Source organism: Lampris incognitus, chromosome 11 (genome assembly GCF_029633865.1).
Source record: "Lampris incognitus isolate fLamInc1 chromosome 11, fLamInc1.hap2, whole genome shotgun sequence".
In the NCBI taxonomy this organism is placed as follows: Eukaryota; Metazoa; Chordata; class Actinopteri; order Lampriformes; family Lampridae; genus Lampris; species Lampris incognitus.
This window is the reverse complement of record NC_079221.1, coordinates 34,867,005-34,893,898: the sequence shown is the minus strand read 5'-3', so window position 1 is coordinate 34,893,898 and position 26,894 is coordinate 34,867,005. Positions and strand designations below refer to the sequence as shown.

The window sequence follows — 26,894 nt, the reverse complement described above, 5'->3', positions numbered from 1 at the left end:
GCCCACGCTTTGGCTCGCGACGAACCATGAGCTCATCCCCAGCTGGGGAGGGAAGGGGAGGGAAGGGGAGGGAAGAAGGGGGGGGCTCTACATAGGGACATAACAGCATCTGAAAAACAATGAGGTCATGCACAGCGATCCTCCTGATTTGTATCACCGAACCCGGAAGAGGGAAAATGAAGTGGGATATATTTCACAGAAGTGTGGCTGTCCTCTCCGGGGCTCTCTGCACACCGCCGCAACCCTGGCCTGAGGACGACATGCGGGGATGCTGCTGCACGGCCAAAGCAACGACGCAAAGCAAAGTTCAGACTCCGTTACGACATGACGCAGTCGGCTTTCTTGTCACATTCCCCCCATTAATTCAGCAACAATAGGAGGCACAGGAGCCGAGCTATTCTTAAAATGTTAATTTTAATAAGGTGCTAGAAATATTTAACAGTCGTACATTTTCCCTTTCCCCCCCACAGAGAGCGAGGGTATTTATAACTCACAACCCAAGAGACCCTTGTGTGTAGAATAGCAAAGTATCCTAGCATGAACACAGAGGGTTTTTTTTTCCTTTTAAAACAAAGCACATATAGACGTAAGCTAGTCACAGTGCAGCCGGGAGAGGGGGCTGAAAGAACAGCTCTGGGTAAGGCAACCAGTCACAAGATAACAGACAACGTTTTCTGTACAAGGGACATACAAAATAGAAAAGAAGGCAAGGGTCGTGACATACATTACAAAACATTCACGAGGAAAGCAATGGGGGGAAAAAAAATAAAAATAAATAAATATTCCTCTCACAAAGAAAACGAATTAAGCGTTCCCTCCGGCCTGGGTGCACGGTATGGTGGTAAGGGGGCGGGGGGGTGGGGGGGTCTCACTCCAAAATGAGATGCGGACAGAGAGAAAAGTCAGTGAAGTCAGAGTCAGTGACACTTTGCATCATCCCACTTCCTTGAAGATGTGAAGCCGAGGTAAGTTAAGAGGTTCAGTCTTTACAGCCGCATCCATTAAAACGTCCTTAAAAAGGTCAACTTTCTATTTCAGCTTTTCCCCGTAAATGAGGTGAGGTGACTCCCCGCATGAAAAGTGGCTTGGAGGTCGAGCTCTGATTTGCACCCAAGTCTGTATCATAAAAAAATCAACAACAAAACAAAACAAAAAAACTCCCGTCTACTTAAGATGTGCCTCGGTAGACTGTAAGTTAATCACCTAGTGTTGCGTGTCAGCTGAGGACGAGTGTGTGTCTGTGGTAGTAAACGTGCTCGTGTTGCATTCCTTGCAATAAATATGGGTTAAAACAGCTGACCACTGAGGGATACAAAACCAACATTAAAAACACAGTCTTCCGTAACACAAAATCACCTGCTATAAATAGGAAGAATTTGCGCCGGCTCGGCAGCCGGACAACTGCCACGTCCACATGACGGACAGTTCATCAAACACCAGAGCAGATGACAGCTCGTCCAGCCCCAGCCCACGTCTCTACTAAGCGTCCACCCTGTCTGGCAGACGGTTTCCAGTCTTGCATATTAGTGTTACAAACGGTAATATAAGTAGCTGTAAATGACATACACATTATCACAGGTCCCTTAACAGCGCTGGACCGGCTGTGGCTCCCCGGCTAGCTGCGGCCGTGGCTCCCCGGCTAGCTGCGGCCGCTGGTTTGCAGTAGCACTGAGGCAAAAAGAGGTTGCTTGTTAACGCCGACTCAGCACAGCCAGACCTGCTGCTCAGCTGAGAGGACCGCCAAACAGTCCACCCTCGGCTTCCTTGTTAGCTGTAAGCCCAAGGTGCTGATCCTAAATTGGTCTAGCTTTTTACCAATGCAGGCTGTCTGGCAGTTGGAGAGGGCATAAAACCTGATTTCTGGGGCAACTTCCTGCTGCACTGCATGGACAACGACCAGGAAAAAAAAAACTAACCGAAAAGCCACATCGGGTTGACACTGAGAACAACTTTTAAATATTACATCACCTGTAAACAACTACAGTCCCTCATGCCCATTATTGGCTAAAAAAATTAAATTTTTACAAGTGTTCTTATACATACAAACATAGGCTGACATTATATAAAAACACACAACGATGCATCGGATGGCCGTGTGGCACAAAGTCAGTCACATATAAAGAGTAAACGTCGACAGAGAAACTCTTCCTGCTCGCTGAAGCCTCTCCTCGTCGGCTGAACAGTCAATGTATGATGTCACGCATCATCACTGTGGTCAAATACACATTTACACCATAAAATCGTTGAAAGAGCATCGGACCCCCCCCCCTTCTTTTTTTTAATCCTCTTCTTTTGTGCAATGATTATTATTCAAGAGATTGCCCCCCCCCCCCCAAACACTGCTTGTGTCAGACGGAGACAAAGACGTCCAGGTAGAGGCGGTCGTAGGACTCCCTGAAGAAGAGGATGAGGCCCAGACTGAAGAGACAGGAGCCAGTCAAACACCAGTTCAGCCATGACAGCTCTGGATGGAGAGAAGAGAAGTTTCACTGTTATGTTTAATTCATTTAGCTGATATTACTTATTCAACTTACAAAGAAGCCAGTAGGTGGTACGGGCTTAGAGTCCAGCGTGAGGGCCCTTCCAGAAGGCCACATGACCAATTATGAACCTGACCTTTTTTTTCAGGGGGGGATTTCCCCCCCCTTTTCTCCCCAATTCTCAATTGTATCCGGCCAATTACCCGACTCTTCTGAGCCGTCCCGGTCACTACTCTAGCCCCTCTGCCGATCCGGGGAGGGTTGCAGACTACCTCATGCCTCCTCTGATACCCATGGAGTCACCAGCCGCTTCTTTTCACATGACAGTAAGGAGTTTCGCCAGGGGGACGTAGTGCATGGGAGGATCACGCTATCCCCCCAGTCCCCCCCCCAAACAGGTGCCTCGATTGACCAGAAGAGGCGCTAGTGCAGCGACCACAACACATACCCACATCCAGCTTCCCACCCACAGACACAGCCAATTGTGTCTGTAGGGATGCCCGACCAAGCCGGAGGTAACACGGGGATTCAACCCGGAGATGCCCATGTTGATAGGCAACGGAATAGACTGCCACGTTACCCGGATGCCCTGAACCTGACCTTTTTTGACATGGGCCTCTCTTTTTAGCCACTAGAATGCCCTGTCACCTGAAAGAAATGTTATTCATGCCTACATGTAGGATTTGACCTATTCAGAATCTGGACTGATTGTCAACATAGTGTTTAGTACACAACCATGGAGCCGTCAACAACATGTGATTGCATATTTTGTCATAATAAAATATATGTATACATATCATTTAACCAAACTGGAGTGAGTATGGAGGAGGACTGAATAATTTTGAAATAATAAACTGGTCTAATGGCTTATCAGTAAGAACACCACCCGTATAATGAAGCAAACAAAAGCAACGTGCACCCCAACCTTAAGTGAGCATATGCCAGTTTGCATAGTTTGTGCAATTTTTGGCTGTGTAACTTCAATTTAGTTTTTCAATCTATACTGTATTCAAAAAGACTGATTCTGTGTCTCATTCTGATATTGCCCAGATATCTATATATGTTTAACAATGACTTTGGTGCCCTGGTGGCCGAATGGTTACGGCACAAGCCACATAACCACAACATCCCTGGTTCAATTCCAGCCATTGACCTTTGTTGCATGCCACATCCATCTCTCTCTCGCCTTGTTTCCTGTCGGCCACTTCACTATCCTCTATCCAATAAAGGAAAAACAAAAAAATGCCAAAAGAAATTTAAAAAAACAAAAACAAAACCCAAACAAAGAACAATGCAAGACTTTCATTTGTGAACGCCGTATGGCAGAGACCTATTATTTGCAAAAGTTAGCTATTTATGAACTAGTTAGTTTTCTTGTTGTAGACTGCAGAGAAGAAAGCGAGGGTGTCATTCAGGGACTTTCTTCATGTTCCCTGAATCCTCCAGTTACATAATCCACCTTGTAAAGTGTTATGGGTTGTGTTTGATATGCACACCTCAAATTCTTTGTATGGACAAACCTATGTGGCTGTCAACACAATGCTGTGGCTCTGATTGCAGATTCTCCCTCTCTCCCTCTCTCGCTTTCTCGCTCTATCTTTTAATCTCTATCTTTTACACAAACACACACACTCATTGTAAAACATAGAGGTACATAAACACACAAACCACCAATATAGTGCTATTGATGGCACTTAATATAACGTGGCTGTGTCAACAAAGTGTAGGCCGGATGAGTGATGTGTTGTGTCAGGCCCAACAGAGGCATTAACCCGAGTCTACTGTGCACACTCCACAGTGAGCAGCTCTCAGCCAGGACCGAGGACGCCGTGGCAACAGGCAGCTGCTGGGGCCATGGTAACCAGCCTGACCAAATATAAAGAAATCAGGTCAAAACACAGAACCAATCCCCCCCAGGGGACATCTGCGGAGCAAGGCATCTCAATTCACACCTGGCACGGTTCAATCGCAGCATGCCGGGCAATTCATGTTTTTCGATCCATTCCCCGGGCCCGAGGCGAGCGGGCGAATCAATGCCGAGAGAGACTCGGTGTGCTGCGCACGGAGTGGCCTGGCCCCTCTGTGTAAATGATGAGATGTGGCGGTCAAGCGCAGGGTGTGTGTGGGTGCCCTGGTCCCGTGCCACACGTCTGTGCCACACAAATGGTGGAAAGGGACAGGCGAGAGAGAAGAGGGCTAGAGATGTCGAGCGAGAAGGTAAGAGCGGGTAGGAGGGTAAAAGTCTGAGTGAGGATGTTTGTGGCACGGTGTCAGACCTCCTAAAGCAACCTCATTAATCAGATGTGCCTGAGCTGGACAGCGGGAGACCTGGAATGGAGGTAGGTTAATAATGGAGTGTTCTCTCCTTTTCCCTCTCTCATCCAGTTTAAGTTGGACACGCACTGTGTGTGTGTGTGTATGTGTGTGTCTGTCTGTTTACTCCTGCATCTCTGAATGAATGCTAACATGAGCTAAAGCAGTGTTTCCCAACCCAGTCCTCAAGGAACGCCTATCCGGCCGATTTTCTTTGAAACCCTGAATAAGTACCTGTTTGTAGTTATTCAACCAATCAGCAATGAATTATGTCAGATGTTGCACACCTTGCATAATTAAGTGCTGTGAGCTGATTGGTTGAGTAAGTACAAGCAGGGCTACCTATGCAGGGTTACAATGAAAATCTGCAGGAGAGGTGTTCCTTGAGGACTGGGTTGGGAAACGCTGAGCTAAAGGACCTCTTGAGTAATTCGATAAGGTGCCGCAGTGAAAATGAATGAATGGCTCCATCGTTCCCCATTAACAAACAGCAAGTAGGGAAGGGCCAGCATCACGGTGTGTGTGTGTGTGTGTGTGTGTGTGTGGTGGGGGCGGGGGGGGGCGGAATGGGAGAAAAAAAACCCACATTATATAGATTTGATTAAAACTTAATGTTAGAGGTTGGGAGGAGGAAAAAGTAGGAAAAGAAGACAGGAAAGTTTGAACAGTTAGAAAAAAGTCTGAAGTACAAAAGAAACCTGCAAAGCACATCATTTTGGGAGCAGAGCATGATCTCAGCCGGAGTGCTTTGCTTTATTTGAAACATTACCGCTGGACATCCAGCGGGGGAAAAAGGGCAACTTAACTGATCACGGCTAACACAAACTTCGAGTGGTCCCGCTACATGCAGGGCATCACTGAACACCAGACGGTCCATCATATTAACAGCCTATTACGGCAGCTGCCACAGTCAGCAAGTTGTCGCTACAGATGAAGATTGAGACGTGTGGGGATGGGCATCTTATGGCCCAAATCAGTCATAATTGAGGTCAGTGTGGTGTCGTAATTAATGTGAGATTGCAATATGACTCAATGTAACCTGTACAGCGGCCTCTGGAGCTCATTGTTTAAGAAAAGATGGGCAACAATTCAGACCAAGAACATCCGTCATCGTGTAAAAGCATACCATTACTTCCTCTTTACCATGAATGTGAAAATATTTACTCTTGATGCATGAACTTGGGTGTGCATGTCTTCGGTAATGTTCAAATTAAGTCTCTGTGGGTGTCCGGGTGGCGTGGCGGTCTATTCCGTTGCCTACCGACACGGGGATCACCAGTTCGAAACCCCGTGTTACCTCCAGCTTGGTCGGTCACACAATTGGCTGTGTCTGCGGGTGGGAAGCCTGATGTGGGTATGTGTCCTGGATGCTGCACTGGCGCCTCCTCTGGTCGGTCGGGGCACCTGTTCAGGGGGGAGGGGGAACTGGGGGCAATAGCGCGATCCTCCCACGTGCTACGTCCCCCTGGTGAAACTCCTCACTGTCAGGTGAAAAGAAGCAGCTGGCGACTCCACATGTATCAGAGGAGGCATGTGGTAGTCTACAGCACCTCCGCGGGTCGGCAGAGGGGGTGGAGCAGCGACCGGGACGGCTCGGAAGAGTGGGGTAATTGGCCAAGTACAATTGGGGAGAAAAAGGGGGAAACTTTAAAAAAAAAAAAGTCTGTGTGTGTCTCTACATTTGTGTGTATTGTGTGTGTGTGAGTGTGCATACATAAACTTTCCTCATGTACTTCTTCACATTCGCCCTGTCAATGCTGTGCCTTACTCATAACTCAAAACTCTCCCAAATATAACAACAGTAAAAAAAAAAAACCCTCCTCATTCTCACAGGATTGACTGAATTGTACACAATATTAATGTTTTTTTTCTGGTCTTGTTTTATTTTTTACACCTCCACACTTCACAGGGGGTTGAAAAAGTCCGCCTGCAAAGACATCTTTTCACTACAGTCGAGCACGAAAAGCACAAAGGAACAATTTTTCATTCTCAGGACTACAGAATAGCGTCAATTATTTCACTGCCATTGAATAACGCCTGGTTCCCCTATGCAGGAGACTTTAATGCCACACAGCTCAACAGCAACTCAGCGCCCCCTCTCTCTTCCTTGTATTCCTCCACCTCCTCTTCGTCCACCTATTCCTTCTCCAATTCCCCAGTGCCTCTCCGCCGTTTTGTATCCTGCTCACCGTACCACACCAGACCACACAAACCCACAGCAGATGGAATCAAAAAAGGGAGCGACAGGTGGAGTTGTGTGGCCCGGAGTCCTCATTAGCGTTTGTCAGTCTGGAGGTTTTCCGAGACTTTGGGAATTTAATACATGGCAGCAGGGCTGGAGACAGGAGGAGTGCTACTACATAGTTGGGGCTCAGTGAACCAAGATTCAGGTCCTTGAAGATCTTAAAATGGCTATGGCAGTAAATTGACAGACGCATCTGTGCTTCTGAGGAACAGGAGCTGCACTTTTGTGCAATACACTGTTGGGTAGTGGGCAGTCAAAAAAAGATATCCTGAAATGAACCATAACATGGGAAATTACACTCTGCATTTAAGCCATCCTAGCTGTGTAGGTAGGAGCAGTGGGCAGCCGCCATGCAGCGCCTGGGGACCGACTCCAGTTCGACTTGCCATGCCTCAGTCAGGGGCACAGACATGCATGTCTTTTTGATGGTGAGAGGAAAACGGAGCACCTGGAGAAAACCCACCACAGACACGGGGAGAACATGCAAACTCTACACAGAGGACAACCTGGGATGACCCCTAAGGTTGGACAACCCCGGGATTTGAACCCAGGACCTTCTTGCTGTGAGGCGACAGCACTAACCACTGGGCCACCGTGCCGCCAAATATGCCCCAAATGCCGCTTTGAGGCCTGGATTGCCAATTTTCAAAACCAAAGAGGTGTTGGGGGGGGGGTGAAAAATGGACGGGTCTTACAATGAATTTATTGCCTTTGAAGTCTTTATATTACCTGCCACATCCATTACGGTACGCAGGGAGGGACAGAGAAGAATGAGACGGCCAACTAGAATACCTTCACAGCGAATTTACACAATACTCACATTAATTCAAAACATGGCTGTCATTGAGAAAGGCTGTTTTTCCCTGATGCAGTTACAGAATTTACCAGCAACTCTGGCAATTTAAAGAGCCATAGAGTTGAGCCCAATAAAAACTAAATAGAGAATATGGGCACAATGGTTAGTTGTCTGCCACGGATGCTGTCAGAGTCACTTAGCAGCAACGGTTGTAACGTAATAGCACTTGGATGGTGGATTTTTTACCACTACACTCCTTAAAACTATTCATGTTGTCAACAAAATAATCTCAGAGCTGTCATGTACTGTGTGTCCGACTGCACCGGAGTGTGCGCTGTCTGACTGAAGAGCTTCCACGTGTCGCACACACCGCGACACACATTCAGGGTGAGATATGAAGGGGAAGGAGCAGTAAAAAGCTCAATTATCAAAGCTTGATCATCTCGCTGGCTGTTGCAGCCAAGTTTTCAGAATCAGTCAGATGTCCTGTGCTTACACAGCTAACACACACACACACACACACACACACACACACATGCAATGAGTCAACAGTATGCACACATGGTATACCACAAGCTCCAACAGCTAGATACACATAAAGTCCACATACACAGAAAAACACATGCAAGAGCACAAGCTGGCACACTCATGTAGACCCAGACAAACATGCAAATGCACGTACACACACTCCAGCACGCACACACACAACTCAGTCCACATCAACTAGTCCATAACTCAGTCATTCAGCACCAGAGAGGATACTATACTACCGTGTGTGTGTGTGTGTGTGTTGGGCTGCAGCGGCCACCATCTCAGTCTACCTGATGCTGCTCTCTGTATACCCACAATCTATGAGACATACTTGTGTTTATCAATGACTTATCATGTTCTTAGTATTCTGCTGACTCAACACACATCACTTGGGATCAGGATTGTAGTCCAATAGTCACACTCAATGTTACTGTGAAAACTAAATTTCTTCCATCACCGTGTAAATAAGAAAAAATCTAAAATAATCCAATATTCACCCCTTCTGTATTGGACTGTGAGCAGCGGCCGTCTCTGCCCTGTACTTAAGACTACAGGTACTACAATAGGCAATGGAATACACCGCTACGCCACCTGGACGCCCAAGGATGAAACTTTTTAATAGTTATGTAGGTCTGAAATTGAATATATTTCCTATTTACTCAAACAAAGAGGAGGGGTGTGTGTGTGTGTGTGTGTGTGTGTGTGTATGTGCGTGTCATGTTCTCTCTCAGCATTATCCATCAAAGCTCGGTGTTGTTGCCAGCCTTAGAAGGTTAAATGAACTGCAGAGAGGCGATTAAATGACACAGTGGAGGTGGGCTAACGTTGGAACACACCTGAGCTCAAGTCACACAGACAAACACACACATATGGAGGCAGACATGGCTGTCTGAGACCTGTTGACTTTTGATTTCTCTGGCTCTTGTGAAATCCAGAGGAACAGAAAATAAAATAACTTGCTGCCCTCTCTGCAGTGGGGCTGCGGTATTCGATCAAACCACACTGGGCTGCAAATAAGAGACATAAAACCTGGGCTAAACCGCCGATGAACCTTTTTCTTACATGTCCCATTTTTCTCATCCTCCATCAGATATCAGCACAATCTTTCAGACAAAAAAAAGAACATTCTCTATCAAAATGACCTGAGCTTAAAATTTTATACAATAACCCATACCTTTACCCGGGAAGGTGGTCTGTCGGAAGACATTTGGGGTTTGCTTTTCTTTCGAAAGTGATGGTGCAGTGTTTACACGAAGACATCATGGATATGAATCCATCCCTGCTTTGTTTCATCACAGCTTGCTAATGCTCATACCACAGTACTCAACCTCTTTTCTGGCTGGCTGGTGCTTTGGAATGACAATGCATAGTGACTCCGTATGTACCCGGTCCTGTTGTATTGAGACTGTGTCCAGGGTTGTCAGGTTGTGATAAGTTGTTCAGTGGTTGGAAATGACTGAATATAAACTGCCATGGCAAGTATTACATCAAGAGGAAGGATTATGATTCAATAGTTGCAACTTAATAAAAGCTGACATCTGACACTAGACAATTCCCAGACTATCTTGGTAGCTGACCGAACCCCGACTCCCCCCCCCCCAAAAAAAACCCTCCACATCTAAGACTTAGAGTTACTGAAAACACTTTGAATTAACCAGAGTTTCATCACAGATTGTTTGGAGTCATTGAACAGGTGGTCCTCCCTTCTTACCAGTACAGTAGAAGGTGAGGAAGAAGAGCAGCAGGCCAGTGACCAAGTTGCCCAGGAAGGTGACCACTCCACAGGTGATGCCCTCAGGGACCGGGTAAACCGTCTCGATGAAGAGCTCAAAGAAGATGGGAATGCTGCTGTTGATGAAGATCCCCACCAGGATGCAGGACGTGTACAACGTGGCTGCAAACGGTGCAAGGATTGAGAGAAAAATGAAGGTTAAAAATCATTTAAAAATTCCACAATCTTGTGATACAATCGGAGCTGAGGGGATTAAGGGTAAACAGATCATCTAATTTTTTTTTTACTACTTTATTCAACCCCATGGGGAAATTCTTTCTCTGCATTTAACCCATCCTAGCTGTATAGCTGAGAGCAGTGGTCAGCTGCCGTACGGCGCCCGGGGACCGACTCCAGTTCGACTTGCCATGCCTCAGTCAGGGGCACAGACATGCATGTCTTTTTGATGGTGGGGGAAACCGTAGCACCTGGAGAAAACCCACCGCAGACACGGGGAGAACATACAAACTCCACACAGAGGACAACCTGGGATGACCCCCAAGGTTGGACAACCCTGGGGTTCAAACCCAGGACCTTCTTGCTGTGAGGCGACAGTGCGAACCACTGGTCCACCATACCGCCCATAATTTGTCGCTATGGATCCCTTTTCTGGGTCTTTTTTAATATGCTATGCTGTAACTGAGGGCACTCCTATTACACAGCTCTTTAAAAAGATCCCCAGAGGTTTTGGTTAGCCTCTCCAATGCTGAATTAAGCTTTAATCTGGAAATTTGAAAGAGAGGACATGTCCTCTGTATGGGACTTCTAAATGCTACTGTTGCCTCAGGGATATGTCCCAGGAAAAGGCTGAAAGGATACATACATTGGAAAGAAGATAGACAATCGAGTCATTATGGGGAAAAAGGAGGTCAGTGCTCCTGGTTCAACACCACGTGTTTGAAGAAAAGCAGAGCATCAGTGAAAGGCCGTAAGTGAACTGCAGCAGTTCCAAGAACAAAATCCCCCTACAGGTTTGTTTTTTTTTTCTGCCACGTATGCAGTCTGATATCAATGTGTCTGTGCTTTGATAACGAAGAAACAATGGTAGCTAAGCAGTGGGTGGTAGATGTGGGAAAATCCACAGGCTGTGAAAACCTGCTGTGAAGAAGGTTGGCTTCATTTATTTCTCAGAATGTTCCAATTTAGGTCATCGGTTTCAAATCATTAATTATACAGTTCAAGCATTATCGCACACAACCAGTCAATGCCAAATTGTGCTAGTTTTTCTAAGTATGTGCGTGTGTGTATATGTGTGTCGATGTGTGTGTTCCATGAGTAGCTAGATGTACTTTGTCCAAAAATGGTCTGGTCTCAGCTGTGGCACTTTCAGAGGGGCCTTGGGTGGTGAAGCTGTGTGTGTGTGTGTGTGTGTGTGTGTGAGTGTGCATAGATTAAGGCATCACCTCTGGAGCACCACAGCTCCTAACATCCCCCTTATCACAGCAGATTGGTTCAAATGAGCTCACCATTAGCCTGCTTGTCCCTTTAATCACAGTGCCTCTGAGGGCGCCTTGCCCGCCTGCCTGCTTGTGACGGGGGGAACTGGGGGCACGACTTGTCCCATCATCAAGGGGCAGCTACTCCCCTGCCTGTTTTTACTCAACCCTAAAGAAGTGTAGGCATCTAACACTTAACATGAGCACTTCACCCTCTGGGTTTGCTTACATGATTACGAGAGGCATAAGCCTTCACTTCCCACGAGGCAGTGGCACATTCCAGAAAAGGGAGAGCGTCTCGGTGACGTCAGCACACACACGGCATGTGATCAGCGTTAACCTTTGCCGTTGAGGACCACCTAATGAGCTGTGTAAATGAGCGGAGGCAGCGGGCACTGATGGCTCCAGGAAGGATTAAAAGTTAGGCCTGACATGCAGAGAAAAGCTACACAGACAACAAACACTTTTTGCTATTTCTATGTAAGTGAATAAAGTAAAAAGCAAAAAAACAAAACAAAAAAACCCCCCCAAAATAAAAAACAAGCACGACGCTGTCAACAAAAACCGAGAGCAGATTACATTGATCCGTCTATGTGCCACTGAACACCCTCCTGGGGATAATAGGGTGTATTTGGCAGAGTTTGTTTCAGGACCAAGCCACTCTCCTATGTAAGCCAGGTAGAGTGATGTTGGAGCCTGTTTTTTGTGGGCTCCCAGTGTCTAGGATGGGAGGGTGGGGGATAGAGAGTCAGCAGCACCAAGGCTGAAGAATAATGATGGATGATTATGGCTAGAATCAATAGGTGTGAAGAGAATATGCTTGTTTGTTTGGCTTGGGGAAATACAGGTGGGAGGGGGAACATAAACTCAAATAGGGACATTAGTGGACTGAACAATGCTTATCACTGATGTGACTGCTACCAGACTGATCTTGTTGAATATGTATTAAATATAAACCACAGAGGAGGAATACGGAGCTAATTTAGCCACACCACTGTTGGAGGTATTATAGAAAACAAGCTTGATCTTGTCTTGGGGTTGATTTTGCTGTCAGTGGGGAGTACCATTTTAATGCTTTCACAGAATAACATCTCTTTAACACCAGCTTTTTTTTTATGTAACCAAATACCAACTATTTGAACAAGTTATTCAGATTTGCCCCTTCTGTGATGTCACATCAGGGGCAAGTAACCTAGATTTTGTATAAGGCTGCCCATGTCGAGAGCAAGGTAGCCTCTGGTAGAGCAGCCATTGTTTCTGTTAAGGGGGGAGGGGGGCGGAGCCAGAAATATTGCCAGCCAATCAGAGTAGCAGCTCATGAGTAATGTTATCATTATGTCAACGACCCAAACAGCCTGTTTGATATTGATGAAACCAAGTCATCAAATGTCCCACAAGTGTTTCATAAAGAGAAGAAGAAGAAGAAGAAGAAGAAGAAGAAGAAGAAGAAAGCCACTTTATTCTGTCATTGTAGAGGTTACAATTAAATGTGTCTTCTGCATTTAACGCATCCTATTGTATAGGAGCAGTGGGCAGCTGCAGCGCCCGGGGACCAACTCCAATTCTTCTTTCCATTGCCTTAGTCAGGGTCACAGGCAGGAGTATTAACCCTAACATCCATCCATCCATCCATTATCTTAACCGCTCTCAGGGTCGTGGGGATGCTGGAGCCTATTCCAGCAGTCATTGGGTGGCAGGCGGGGAGAAACCCTTGACAGGCCGCCAGGCCATCACAGGGCCCGCCCGCCCACCCACACACACACACACACACACACACACACAGACACACACATTCATTCCTAATTCCTAGGGAGAATTTAGTACGGCCAATTCACCTGACCTACATGTCTTTGGACTGTGGGAGGAAACCGGAGCCCCCAGAGGAAACCCACCCAGACACAGGGAGAACATGCAAACTCCACAAAGGGGAAGACCCGGGATGACCCACCAAGGTTGGACAACCCTGGGGTTCAAACCCAGGATCATCTTGCTGTGAGGCGACAGTGCTAACCACTGCGCCACCGTGCCACCAACCCTACCATGAATGTCTTTTTTTTTTTGATGGTGGGGGGAAACCAGAACACCTGGAGGAAACCCATGCAGGTACAGGGAGAACATGCAAACTCCACACAGAAAGAACCTGGGACAGCCTGGGGTTCGAACCCAGGACCTTCTTGCTGTGAGACAACAGTGCTAAACACTGGGCCACTGTGCTCACATAAACATACAGTAGTTAATCCCATTTGTCAAAAAAGTAGGAAACTATCCTCCATCCCCCTTTAACAACTCTGTTGAATTATATAAAACGGTTAGCCCACATTTGGCAAACCTTCTGTGCATCAAGATAGAAAATGAATTAATTTTGGCTCAGAGTTGAATCATTCCTTCTGCTGAGTGACACTCTCGTGATTCAGTGCTGGACCCACCTGCGGTGGAGGGGAGGTGAGTGAGTCTTGTCAAACAGGTGAGCGTGAACCAGGTGGAAGACAGCGAAGCTCCAGCCATCATCAGCACCAGGATGAGCTTCAGCATCCCTCGGATGGAGTCTGCAAATCTGGGGGAGAGAAAGGGGGGCAGAGAGAAGATAGGAGCAATGAGTTAGACAAACTCCACACAGAAGGGTTGGGGTCAAACTCGACACCTTCTTGCTTCATTAACCTCAACCCTAAAATTGATAAGAGGCAGACAGAGTGTGTAAAGACAACAAAATAAGGTATAATTTTGTCAAAATGAAATAGGAATCCTTCACACGTACAATGATATATGGAGCATTTTCTCAGTGTCAGTCTTTTGCGACTTTGTGTCATAATCTATTACTAGAGACGCATACATCATTTCAGCTCCAGGCCCGATCGTTTTCTGCCTCACACTTGTTACACATGCACATCATAGCAGGCGTGATCTAATTTGTCTAGTCAGTCAAGCGGGCGGCCATGAGATGCCTGTTGGACGATACTGTTCAAGACAAGCTGTCAGACTGCTCGAAAACCCCCAAGTGTTTTCCTGTTTCTCTTCGCAGCCTCTGCCGAACCCTTGCCATTTGTTAGCTCTTTCCCATTCCTCTGGGTATGCATTTGTGCGCTTGCGAGGACCTAGACAAAACCATACAGAGGCCCCTAGCCAAAACAGATGCTAACTGCTTTTGTTTTATTGCTCACAGACAAGACACTTCGGAAGAGATGAATGAACTTGAAAAATTAACTGTAAGTGAAAAAAAAATACCTGTGGGATTCGTCTAATCAGTTGGCTAAGGCATGAAGTTTTGTCAGTATGTTAAATGCCACGTGATGAGCAAAATCATCTTTCAAACAGCTAACGACAACATCTTCCCTCTGACAGTTCCAGCAAGGTGGTCTTTAGATTTTTCTCTGTCTCTGCTACACAGATCTGTAGTTGAGGTGTAGCTATGGTATAAGGGTTTACAGGAATGCTCTGACTGAGTATGAGAGAGAAGTTTGGTTTGGAAAGAGGGCCAAGTGACTGCTTCTGCCCGGAGCAGTTTGGTCCCCTTCATCAGCGCTACAGCCCTCAGATTCCCCCCCCCCCATCTATCTATCATTTGTCACTTGCTGGCTACTATCCACGGATGCTCCATCGTGCCCAGTGCCAAACTAGGACCAAATCCTGAGTTTGCATGCAGCCAAGCCCTCATCTCTCTGGGTAGGGGATCATCGCCTACTCCTCTGTATCACTTCCAATCTGAGCCTCATGGGAGAGAAGACATAAGTAGCTTATTTCCTGAATGCTACCTCTGATGGTCCCTAAATCTACTGATAGAGGGCCTTATCACTGATTAGCAAGCTGACACAGCGCCATGTATCCCAATGCTGCTGAGTGGAGCCTGGAATTAAAAACAAAAGTCACTGGATGCATGCTTCAGCCTTGTAAAAAACGGTCTTATCACAATTTTTGCTTTCTTTCTATTCCTGCCATATCTGAACAACAGAGACATCTGCCTCAAATACAGAACATCTACAGAGATTTGACTCAAGGTTTTATTACAATCTGTGATATGAAAGAGGCCACGTCTATCTTGTCAGGTGACGTCAGAGTTAAAACCCTATAACTTACGCCCTTCTAACAAGATTTATTGGGCATCAAAATAACATTTCTTAAATCATGTCCCATCAGATTCCATTTTCTGTACTTTGCATCCCTGGAATTATGGAACAGCCATTCAGTCTGATATTATCATTTGGGCCCCGTCTTCATTTTTAATGAGGGACATGCGGAAAATTACCAAACAGATGTAGATGGTGTAATATGATGGCCACTGTATGATCAAGAAGGAGATGCTGATTATTGGCAATACAAATTAGGCTGGGATTTTAGATCCATTTCCATTTGCTCTATCAAATCTCTCATTAACCTGAAGTATTGCCTGGCTGCAGCCTCTCCATTCTGAATGCACAAAACACCAAGCTCGTATCTCCTCCTCTCGCTCCCTCTTTTCCTTGGGGCTAGCATTGGAAGGACAACGAGCAAAACTTACTCCTTCCTCTCTCCTCCTTTCCCAATCTGTGCAAAAAAGCAGTGGTTACTGATGTTGCCGTTGTCTCTTTGCTCTGAGCTGCTTCTGGCTAAGCCAAACAATTAGAGAAAGGTCAGATCGTTTGTAAAAAGTTTCCAAAATGTGTGTCACACACCTCAGAGCATTCTGCTGCTAATTGACCCTTCTGTGGAAAAACTCCTTTTCATCCATCCATTCCATCCATTATCCAAACCACTTATCCTGGTCAGGGTCGCGGGGATGCTGCAGCCTATCCCAGCAGTCATTGGGCAGCAGGCGGGGAGACACCCTGGACAGGCCACCAGTCCGTCACAGGGCTGAACTCCTTTTCATCCATCTATCTAATCCACCCATCCTCATGGCACAAATAATGAATCATTAACATAAAGCCAATGTTCATTTGATACGGGCAATTCCTCCAACCCCAAACCAACCCTCAAACAACCCCATATTAAAAAAAACAAAGACAAATTTAATATTTCCAGGATCGATTTTAACCCACTTAATTATAACCGTACAACACCAACAATGCAAAACTTCTTTCATATATAGGCAATTTTTCTTGTTTGGATTTTTTTTTTCTCCCCCCCTTTTTCTCCCCAATTGTATCCGGCCAATTACCCCACTCTTCCGAGCCATCCCAGTCACTGCTCCACCCCCTCTGCCGATCCGGGGAGGGGTGCAAACTACCACATGCCTCCTCCGATACATGTGGAGAGGCCAGCCGCTTCTTTTCACCTGACAGTGAGGAGTTTTGCCAGGGGGACATAGCGCATGGGAGGATCACGCTATTCCCCCAGCCCCCCCCCGAACAGGCGCCCTGACCAACCAAAGGAGGCGCTAGTGCAGCGACTGGGACACATACCCACACCCAGCTTCCCACCCACAGACACGGCCAATTGTATCTGTAGGGACGTCCAACCAAACCGGAGGTAACACGGGGATTCGAACCGGCAATCCCCGTGTTGGTTGGCAACAGAATAGACCGCCACACTACCCAGAGGCAATTTTTCTGAGCTAAGCTCTCTGCACTTAATGGAGCAAGAGGAAGAGGCAGTGGCATTTTCATAATACATCTCAAGGTTAACATGTTCCGAGTTGCTAGTGGGACAGAGCAAGAGCAAAAACTGCACTTCGATCACTACCTCACCGAGACAATTAGCAAAAGACAAGCTAGCTAGGGATATCCACTTGAATCATTGCATACTGCAGTGCTGGGGACCAAGCCAGGGGCATAAGGAGAAGGAGGTGGGGGAAAATAGCTAGAGGTAGAGTCTGAGAGGGGGAGAAAGGGAAAAGGAAGGAGAGAAAGTTACCAAGGTATTCACTGTTTTTTTTTTGTATACTATATTAATCCCCGCGGGGAAATTCCTCCCTGCATTTAACCCATCCTAGTTGTGTAGCTAAGAGCAGTGGGCAGCCACTGTGCAGCACCCGGGGATCAACTCCAGTTTGTCTTGCTATGCCTCGGTCAGGGGCACAGACAGGAGTATTAAACCAAACATGCATGTCTTTTTGATGGTGGGAGAAACTGGAGCACCTGGAGGAAACCCACGCAGACACGGGGAGAACATGCAAACTCCACACAGAGGATGACCTGGGATGACCCCCAAGATTGGACAGCCCCAGGGTTCAAACCCAGGACCTTCTTGCTGTGAGGCGAGAGTGCTAACCTCTGGGCCACTGTACCGCGTTTCCAAGATGTTTTGACTAATTCAGTAACACCAGCCAACTTGCATTTTAGGGTGCGTCTGTCCAACGGACGACCTAATCATGGAGGAGATGTGAGACGGAGAGCATCAGCTAGGTGATTAAAATGTTTAACGTGCTTGTCTGCCTCCTGCTGTTCTATGTCCTTGGAGTGGCTGCCACAAATCATGACAGGTTACCTTACATTTGTGATCTGGCTTAGCCTTACAATTTAACAGCATACTGAGCAGGATTTGCCCTCCTGAGACAGCATGAACCTCTCCAGAAATGTACCAACTCAGTCATTACTTGTGGCCCTTTGGCAATGCGTGTCAGCGTCTGTTTGCAGACATGCTGCCTTCTGTCTGTGCTTCTTGTTTCCTGAATGTTCGGGACATTTCTTGGTGTCAACCTTTTGGCAGGGGGTCTGTCAGTCAGTGCCCATAACCACCAGCAATGCTTGTAGAGAGTGGGATTCTTACAAACTGCTGTGTTCAGCGAGTGTGCTAGATCATTACAGCTGAAATCATACATAATGGCAGACACAACACCTAAAAAATGAAAAAATACAGCGAGTCGAAACGCCAAGCAGACAGGGCTCGCTCCAAAACCAGAGTGAATTTGAGCTCGACTTTCCACCGTTGGCGAGCGTTGAAAGAGAGAATGGGGATGAAAAGCAATTCGGGGTTGTGGGCTTTGCGCCTTGTTGAGCAAGGCAGCAGGGGCTAAGTTTTTAAGTTCTGTTTACAAGCCACACGCGGCAGAATGCTACTCAGTATGTCTTTCACATCTTACTAATCACAAATTCAGGTTCAGGCAGGTTGACGAATGTTTTGGGTGAGCAAATAAATGAAAAATTAAAATCTATTATGTGTTATGAGTCACAAATGAGAACTAGTTATATCACAAAATATTAAAACACAAATCTTGAAAGAGGTTGTACTTTCACCAAGACAAGTCACACAAATAATTGCAAGGACAGGCCCATACATAAATCCTACCAACCAAGCAAGTTGGTTGCTTTTTTTTTGTGTGGATTTTTCCCACCTTTGTTTTCCTCCCCAATTGTATCCGCCCAATTACCCCTCTCTTCTGCACCACCCCAGCCACTGCTCCACCCCCTCTGCCGATCCAGGGAGGGCTGCAGACTATCACATGCTTCCTCTGATACATGCGGAGTCGCCAGCCGCTTCTTTTCACCTGACAGTGAGGAGTTTCACGAGGGGGACGTAGCACGTGGGAGGATCACGCTATTCCCCCCAGTTCCTCCCCTCCCCCAAACAGGCACCCCGACCGACCAGAGGAGGCGCTAGTGCAATGACCAGGACACGTACCCACATCTGGCTTCCCACCCACAGACATGGCCAATTGTGTCTGTAGGGACACCCGACCAAGCCGAGGGTAACATGGGGATTCGAACCAGCGATCCCCGTGTTGGTAGGCAACAGAATAGACCGTTATGCCACCCGGATGGCCACGTTAGTTACATTTTTAACGGCTGTCTACAACATCCTGTCAAAAGACCATAAAGCTGAATATTATAGAACTACCAAGTGTTGTAGCATAGACAGACTCATAAATCCCTCTACTGATTACTGACGTAGTCTACAAATTCAACGCAAATAATCCAACATCTCCATTTACCCCACTGGTGCTGCAAACCACTTTATCGATAAGCAGCGAGAGTTATGGGCTCATTTCCCTGATTACAACTTTAGGAAAACATTTGGCCCTGACAGGAAGTGCTGATAGAGCCCACGCTCGCTATACGCATATATGTGTCAGCGGGGGAACAAATCCCTTACTTCTGCAGACTCCACATTTTGTCCCCGCAGTGTGGTTCTCTATCTATCAATGGCGGTGAAGTGGTGGTTGCATTAGTAACCACTCCCCATCCATTCTCCTCACTCTATCACATCATGTCTGAATTCAGATCATACATTAGGAAAAACACTGTAACTGAGCTGAGGGAATTGAGAGACGCCTTCATTTACCTAAAGACAACCCACTCAGTCCTCCCTTATGAGGAGCTATGAAGGTTTCCTACTGTAATATTATAAACACAACAGTGCTTCCTAAGTGTCAGGATAAGAGATTGAAATACAAGCTGCGGTAATGCAAATCAACAGAGAACTCTTCAGCAAAGACCACACTTAGCAAAAGGCACTTAATGCTGATTTTATTGGCTTGTTGGGCTCGAGAGGCATGGCCAAGCCTACCAGACAGAAAGCAGCTTGCATATTCCCATGCATATGAATGGAAGCATACTAAGAGGATGTAAAAGAAGTGTCACAACACACGCCTTTTCTTCAATTTGATGCTTCATTGGGTCCATGAACATCTTTTGGGAAAGAGAATGTCTTTGTGTGAGGCGGGTGTTACAGGCAAGCTTGCTCACACATAAGTACTTTGCCCGTGTAGAGGTATTTGGAGTGTAGGCCATAGTAGCACACTAATATACAAGCATTGGATACAATGGATAACAATCTAACTTACCTCGCCATGGCCACGCCAAACACACAGCCGCCAACTATGGACCAAAACCCAATCCAGCCTGCATCCACCTGTGCATGAGAAAGAGAGAGACATGAGGGGAAGAGAAGAGAAGAGAAGAGAAGAGGAGAGGAGAGGAGAGGAGAGGAGAGGAGAGGAGAGGAGAGGAGGGAAAAGAGAACAGGAGAGAAGAGAAGAGAGGAGAGGAGAGCAGAGAAGAGAAGAGAAGAGAAGAGAAGAGGGGAGGGGAGGAGAGGGGAGGAGAAGAGGAGGGAAAAGAGAACAGGAGAGAAGAGAAGAGAGGAGAGCAGAGAAGAGAAGAGAAGAGAAGAGAAGAGAAGAGAAGAGAAGAGAAGAGAAGAGAAGAGAAGAGAAGAGAAGAGAAGAGAAGAGAAGAGAAGAGAAGAGAAGAAAAGAAAAGAAAAGAAAAGAAAAAAGAGAAGTGAATAGGAGAGAAGAAAAGTGAAGAGGACGGGAGAGGAGAGAAAAGAGAACAGGAGAGAGGACGGGAGAGAAGAGAAGAGAACAGGAGAGGAGAGGAGAGGAGAGAAAAGAGAAGAGAAGAGAGCAGAGCAGAGAAAATAAATTGAGAAACTGAATTTTCACAGCTGGTAACTGTCCTGGGAATAGCTGGATAGGTCACAGGTATCCAGTGTCTTGAATTCTCCCAAGGACTGTCAGTCAATCAGTCTGACTCTCAGAAATTGCCAGTCAGCTTTGTTGTTGGAGAAAATGAAAGTGGCCTGTGCACGAGTTTGAGATTGATGTCCTATTTTTTTATTTTACACCCACACAAAAGCAAACACACTGACCTGGCAGAACCACGACTCTAAGGAAGAATCCGTGTAAGAATATCCCAACATGAATATATCGCGCACACACACATAAACCAATTAGTGTTTGGCACACCAAAAAAGGACATCTTTGAGAGCCAATGAAGGTGTTTGGCTCCCATTAATCTCCCATGGCAATAACTCACTCCCACAAAACCCACCTAACTAGATGAGAATTGAAACAAGAGACCAGAATCTAAAGTAGGATCTGCCGCATGTCACTTAATCACACGTCGCAATGCCCTGTCAGATAAGTGTATAATGAATAAAAGTGAACAAGCGACTCAGCGCTATGATATGGAAAATGTATTGAGACCTATGAAGTGATGAATTCTGTCATATTTGATGTAATTCATCTTGCTCCCAAGCAGTCCATTTAAGCACAGTCTCCTGCAAGATGCTAAAACCTCATGTGCCTGTCTCTAGTTTGCATAGCCCGAGGAAGCTTGGTATGTAGTCAAGTAACACCAACGGAGAGGACGGGGGACCTATTCCACTGTTGTCATAGAGACCTTGCCACGCAAGTGTTCCCGAGCACCCATCACCCACTGCAACCTATTTGAGGATTTTTTTTTAATCCATGTAGGTTGCACAACACAGATGCAAGTATATCAAAGGCATATAATTTGACATCAGCGTTTGCACCAATTTAAAAAGCTGAACATAAATTGCTCAATGAGCCATTTCAATTCTGGCATGCAAAACACTGTTTCATGTGCGGGAGGAGAGTTAATTAACTGCAGTATTCCTCATGCCTTGAAAATAAAAATAAAAAATAAAAAAAACCCCAAAAACAAAAACACTTGATTTAAAGCATAATCATGTCTGCCGTTCCACAATTGTGTCAATAAACAGGAGATTGATGCTGCCAGTGTGAGAGAAGCTGAGATGCCAGGCTCTTGGCACATCAGCACGTTTGTTTTCCTTAATTCATTCTATCTGTCTCTCGTTATAAGCCGTTTTAAGTCTCTAATCAAAGACCCTATCCTTAGCACTGGTACAACATGACGTTCCAACACCAATGCAGTCGGTCTAATCCCAGAAAATCCATAAAAACGGTCTTTTAACCACAGGAAGTCTTTTGTTTGGAGGCAGAGTCTGCACTCTGATATCACAAGTGACTGTAAAGGAATAAAACAAAAAAAAATCTTTGTAATCAAACTAAAAGAGGGGAGCAACATTTATGGATCAGCCTTCCACCTCTGTGAATTATTAATGGCTACTTTCCATTAGGGGGGCATTACAGATGACTGATGAGTGGAGCGTGGGACTGGTTTGCGGAGGCTGACTCATTATGATGATGTGGAGCTCTGTGCCACATTCATCTTAACTGACTCTACCAATGAGTCCCCTGGCGGAGCACAGTATGTCTTGTGATACTTCTGTGGTTTAAAACCGGGATCTCGTTGTTCTGATTGTCTGTGTTAGATCCATAGCATGGGATCGTGGTCTGAGCACCGACATCTGAGCCCTGAGTGTGTCCATCGTCTTGGCTTTCACCCCATTCCCCTATCCTAAACTTATGCCCGGAGGCCTATAGTCACGCCTTGTATCTCAGCCCATTTACGTCTGACTCCTACTACGACCTCAAGACCTCAGCAATCACTCAAAACACTCCTTTGTCTCTTGGCTCTGAGCCCCAAATTCAGTAGCAGCCATCCCCTGCTTGCTTTGTTCCTCTCTGATAGATCGCCTCCTGCTGCTGTCTTCCTGACCAGCTGATCTCTGCGTGTCTCTCTTCTGCAGTCTGTTATTTATGGAATCAATCCCTGCTGCCTAAATTGTTGTCACTGCAGGGCAAGCAGGATGTATTTTCTGCAGAAAGCGGCTACAACTCATCAGACAACTGGCCTTGGTGCTAGTGGGGGTGAAATATTTGGCCTGGTTTAAAAAGACACGCAAAAAGGTCAGAGGGGACGAAGAGGATGAGACGGAAAAGAAACTGCGGAAAGAGGAGGAGAAACAACTAAATGGCGTGAGAGGCAGGACAGAGTAATCGCCTTGAGATGTACGACTGAAGAAAGAAAGGGGAAAAGGTTGCATTTGCCAACTCCCCGCCGAGTCACCCACATGCACGCTGACAGATTAAAGACAGCATTTGACATCTGCAATACAGAGGTCATTGAGGGGAAGGAGGGCGGGTGAGGCAAGAAGCAGCGGTCCCCTGAAGAGTGAGACTGCAGCACTGAGATTGGCGGGTGACATTTAAGTGGAAGAAGAGCAGAGAGAGAGAGAGAGAGAGAGAGAGAGAGAGAGAGAGAGAGAGAGAGAGAGAGAGAGAGAGAGAGAGAGAGAGAGAGAGAGAGAGAGAGAGATAGAGGGAGAGAGAGAGAGAGAGAGAGAGAGAGAGAATGAGTGAGCATGAAAGAGATAGAGGGAGAGGGAGATGAGGAAGAGATGAGGGTATGAGAGAGGGAGACATGATTGGAAGTTATTGAATAGAGACCAGATCGAGATTGAGCCTGCCTCTGTATTGATTTTCAAACAAACAGAGAAAAAGGGAGGCACAGAGACAAAGAAACATACAGAAGAGACAGAGAGACAGAGAGGCAGAGGAAGATTCCGCCTGGAAGCAGAGTAACACCTGGCTCATAACACAGACTGGCGCAGGCTGGGCACATATAAGTCGCAGAGAGAGGGAGAAGGTACCAGAATGAGACAGAAAGGAAGGGCGTATCTGTATCTGTGTGTGTGTGCGCGCGTGCACGCACCTGTACGGTAATGAAAATAATTAATGGAGAGGATTAGGGAATTAATAGAGAGTATGAGGCTGTTCTTTATAGTACTGCATTGTTCCTTCGCCCTTGGCTATCGTTGCATATTTAAAGTTACCACAGAGACATAGACAGACCCAAAAGCATTTCACATGGATGCGAGAAGGGGGCTGCAGAAAACAGGCGAAACATGAAAAACAACCTTGCTATCGGCGTCCAGGTAGCATGGCGGATTATTCCATTGCCTACCAACATGGGGATCGCCAGTTCGAATGCCCATGTTACCTCCGACTTGGTCGGGCGTCCCTACAGACACAATTGGCCGTGTCTGCAGGTGGGAAGCTGGATGTGGGTATGTGTCCTGGTCGCTGCACTAGCACCTCCTCTGGTCAATTGGGGCACCTGTTCGAGGGGGAGGGGGAACTGGGGGGAATAGCATGATCCTCCCACTTATGACATCCCCCTGGTGAAACTCCTCACTGTCAGATGAAAAGAAGCGGCTGGCGACCCCACCTGTATCGGAGGAAGCATGTGGTAGTCTGCGGCCCCCCCCCGGTTTGGCAGAGGATGTGGAGCAGCGACCGGGACAGCTCAGAGAGCGGGTGATTGGCCAGGTACAATTGGGGAGAAAAAGGGGGGAAAACCCCCCCCCCAAAAAAACCCAAAACTTTGCTATTAATTAAATAAAGACTGGCACTCCTGCATCCATGAACCATTGTCTAACAATAAATAGCACCCTGAAAAGTAATATTCCTCACTTATATGCCATTCCTTGTCTCACAAGTTCAACTGTTTTGGGTCTTACATTATCAGTGGACCTCCCAACAAACAGGATATCTGGATTAATCAAGGTCACAGTTTGGTGGTGGCGAGACACACTGGAGCATAGCTAATTTTAGTGAAAACCAAGGAAATTCATTACTTTTTCCTCTCCGTTGAAACTTGGCTTCGAGAACAAACAACTCTGAAACTTGCACCAGTACCCCTTCCACACTTCATTCCACTTCATTCTGATGCACTGCCATCTTGTTTCATTGTCTGTTTTCCTTCAATTTAATTTTTGTGCCCTTGAGCGATACCCTTAACGGCGCTGGCTTCACTGCCATAGACTTTAATTCAGACATGTTTTTAAGTAGCTCAGATAAAAAGGAACTCGGAAGACAGAGAAAAAGAAATCCTTTGACAACAAATGGAACCCATTGAACAATTTGTTATGCGCTCCACAGCGCTGACAAAGAAATGAAGAGATAGAGAAGGTGTGACGAGACGCGACTCATCCTCCGTGTGTGATCTCTCAAGCAGCAACCTGTTGGAGAACAACCTTGATAATTCTGCCTTTGTCTCTTGACATGCACACTTGTCAGTGCTCAAAAGAAGCAAACGTATCTTGCGCTTGATCTTTAGCTTCCCTCCTCTATTTGCCTCTCTCTCTCTCTCTTCTCTTTCTAAATCTCAGACGCAGATTATAAGCGGAGCTGCGAAGAGTCTGAGACTATGAACTTCTCATTCGGACGAACTGGATCACGAGCAGCCGAGTGCTTTCTCGTAATGGCCTCTCTTCTTCAGGCGAGCAAAAGAGAGCTCTGTGGACTTGATACAGCCGTGCTGGACTAGGCTCTTTAAAACATTATGCGGAGAGACGAGCCGAATAGATGAGTGAGAACCTGCGTTGGCCACAAGTGTTGGAGGGAGAGTGACAGACATAGAGGGGTGAAAGATAGATAGGGAGGAAAAGAGGGAAAATTAACAGGTGAAAGATGGAAAGGTTTCCCTGTTTAATTCATGCAATCTAAAACTATTAATTCAGCTGTATTTGTCTTGAAGTTAGGGTGTTTGTGAAGCTCAGCTTTGCTAGTGGGGTTTAGTGGGGGCAGACATGTATAGTGCCGGTGGTGGTTCTTAGATTGAGCCTTCTTGGTGCGGGCGATGGCAGCTGGGCATGTATAGATGATGCTTTAGATTTGTGACAGCACAGCCTAATGTCCTACTTATATGTAGGGTTAGGTTTGGGACGTTTTTCTGTTGAACTGGGCTTCTGCGGTGTAGCCCTCCGCATGAAGGATTTAACATCAGATCCTGTGTATTACTGAATGAATTTTTCCTGCTTCTGCACCATTTGTGTTGGTTGTGTGCATCCCTTTCAATCTGCGCAAGTCTGTCCATCTATGCAAGTGTTGTGCCTGAGGGTGCCTTAGTACTAAACTGGTATTGATGCATGGGGCCATACTTGCTCTATGACAGCATCTGTGGAGGATGCCATTGTTTCCCCTACATTCATATGTTATCATACGGTTTTGCTTATTTTGCAATAACTTCTGTAATAATTGTATATATAATGCATAATTTTCTCTATACCGGGTGTAATCTTTAGGTGCTTCACCGAGTGGTTACGGTAAATCTGTTAACTGCTTGTCTACTCTGTCCACAGAACACCTATTGGATCCCCCCCCCTTTTCTCCGTAATTGCACCTGGCCAATTACCCCACTCTTCCGAGCCGTCCCAGTCGCTACTCCATCACCTCTGCCGATCCGGGGAGGGCTGCAGACTACCACATGCCTCCTCCGATACATGTGGAGTCGCCAGCCGCTTCTTTTCACCTGAGAGTGAGGCGTTTCATCAGGGGGACGTAGCGCGTGGGAGGATCACACTATTCCCCCGTTCCCCCTCCCCCCCAAACAGGCACCCCAACCAACCAGAGGAGGTGCTAGTGCAGCGACCAGGACACACCCACATCTGGCTTTCAACCTGCAGACACGGCCAATTGTGTCTGTAGGAATGCCTGACCAAGCCGGAGGTAACACGGGGATTTGAACCTACGATCCCCATGTTGGTAGGCAACAGAATTGACCACTACGCTACCCAGACGCCCTACCTATTGCTTATCTATCCCTTCATGACAAAGGGATCCCTCTTCTGATGTTCTTTCTGAGGTAGCTCCCATTTTATTCTCAAACAAGTTTTCTATGGAATTTTTATTCATCCCAACTGAGGCTCTAAAGACAGGGGGTATCATGCAGAGTGTAATCTGATTATAAAACCCTCTGGGATTAAATTTTAATTCAGGACTGTTTGAATAATTTTG

General features: G+C 46.5%; 1 protein-coding gene across 1 annotated transcript in view; it reads right to left on the bottom strand.

Annotated features, from left to right (window-relative positions):
• Positions 1 to 2,294: 2,294 nt before the first annotated feature.
• The window catches only part of slc49a4 (solute carrier family 49 member 4), a 60,868-nt gene continuing 36,268 nt past the window's right edge, over positions 2,295 to 26,894 (bottom strand). Inside the window, exons 6-9 of the mRNA XM_056289786.1 lie at positions 20,268 to 20,335; positions 13,999 to 14,126; positions 10,077 to 10,259; positions 2,295 to 2,464 (exon numbers count right to left, since the gene is read on the bottom strand). Of these exons, the coding sequence (XP_056145761.1) occupies positions 2,349 to 2,464; positions 10,077 to 10,259; positions 13,999 to 14,126; positions 20,268 to 20,335 (495 nt within the window). The 3' untranslated portion in view covers positions 2,295 to 2,348. The remainder of the gene's footprint in view (positions 2,465 to 10,076; positions 10,260 to 13,998; positions 14,127 to 20,267; positions 20,336 to 26,894) is intronic.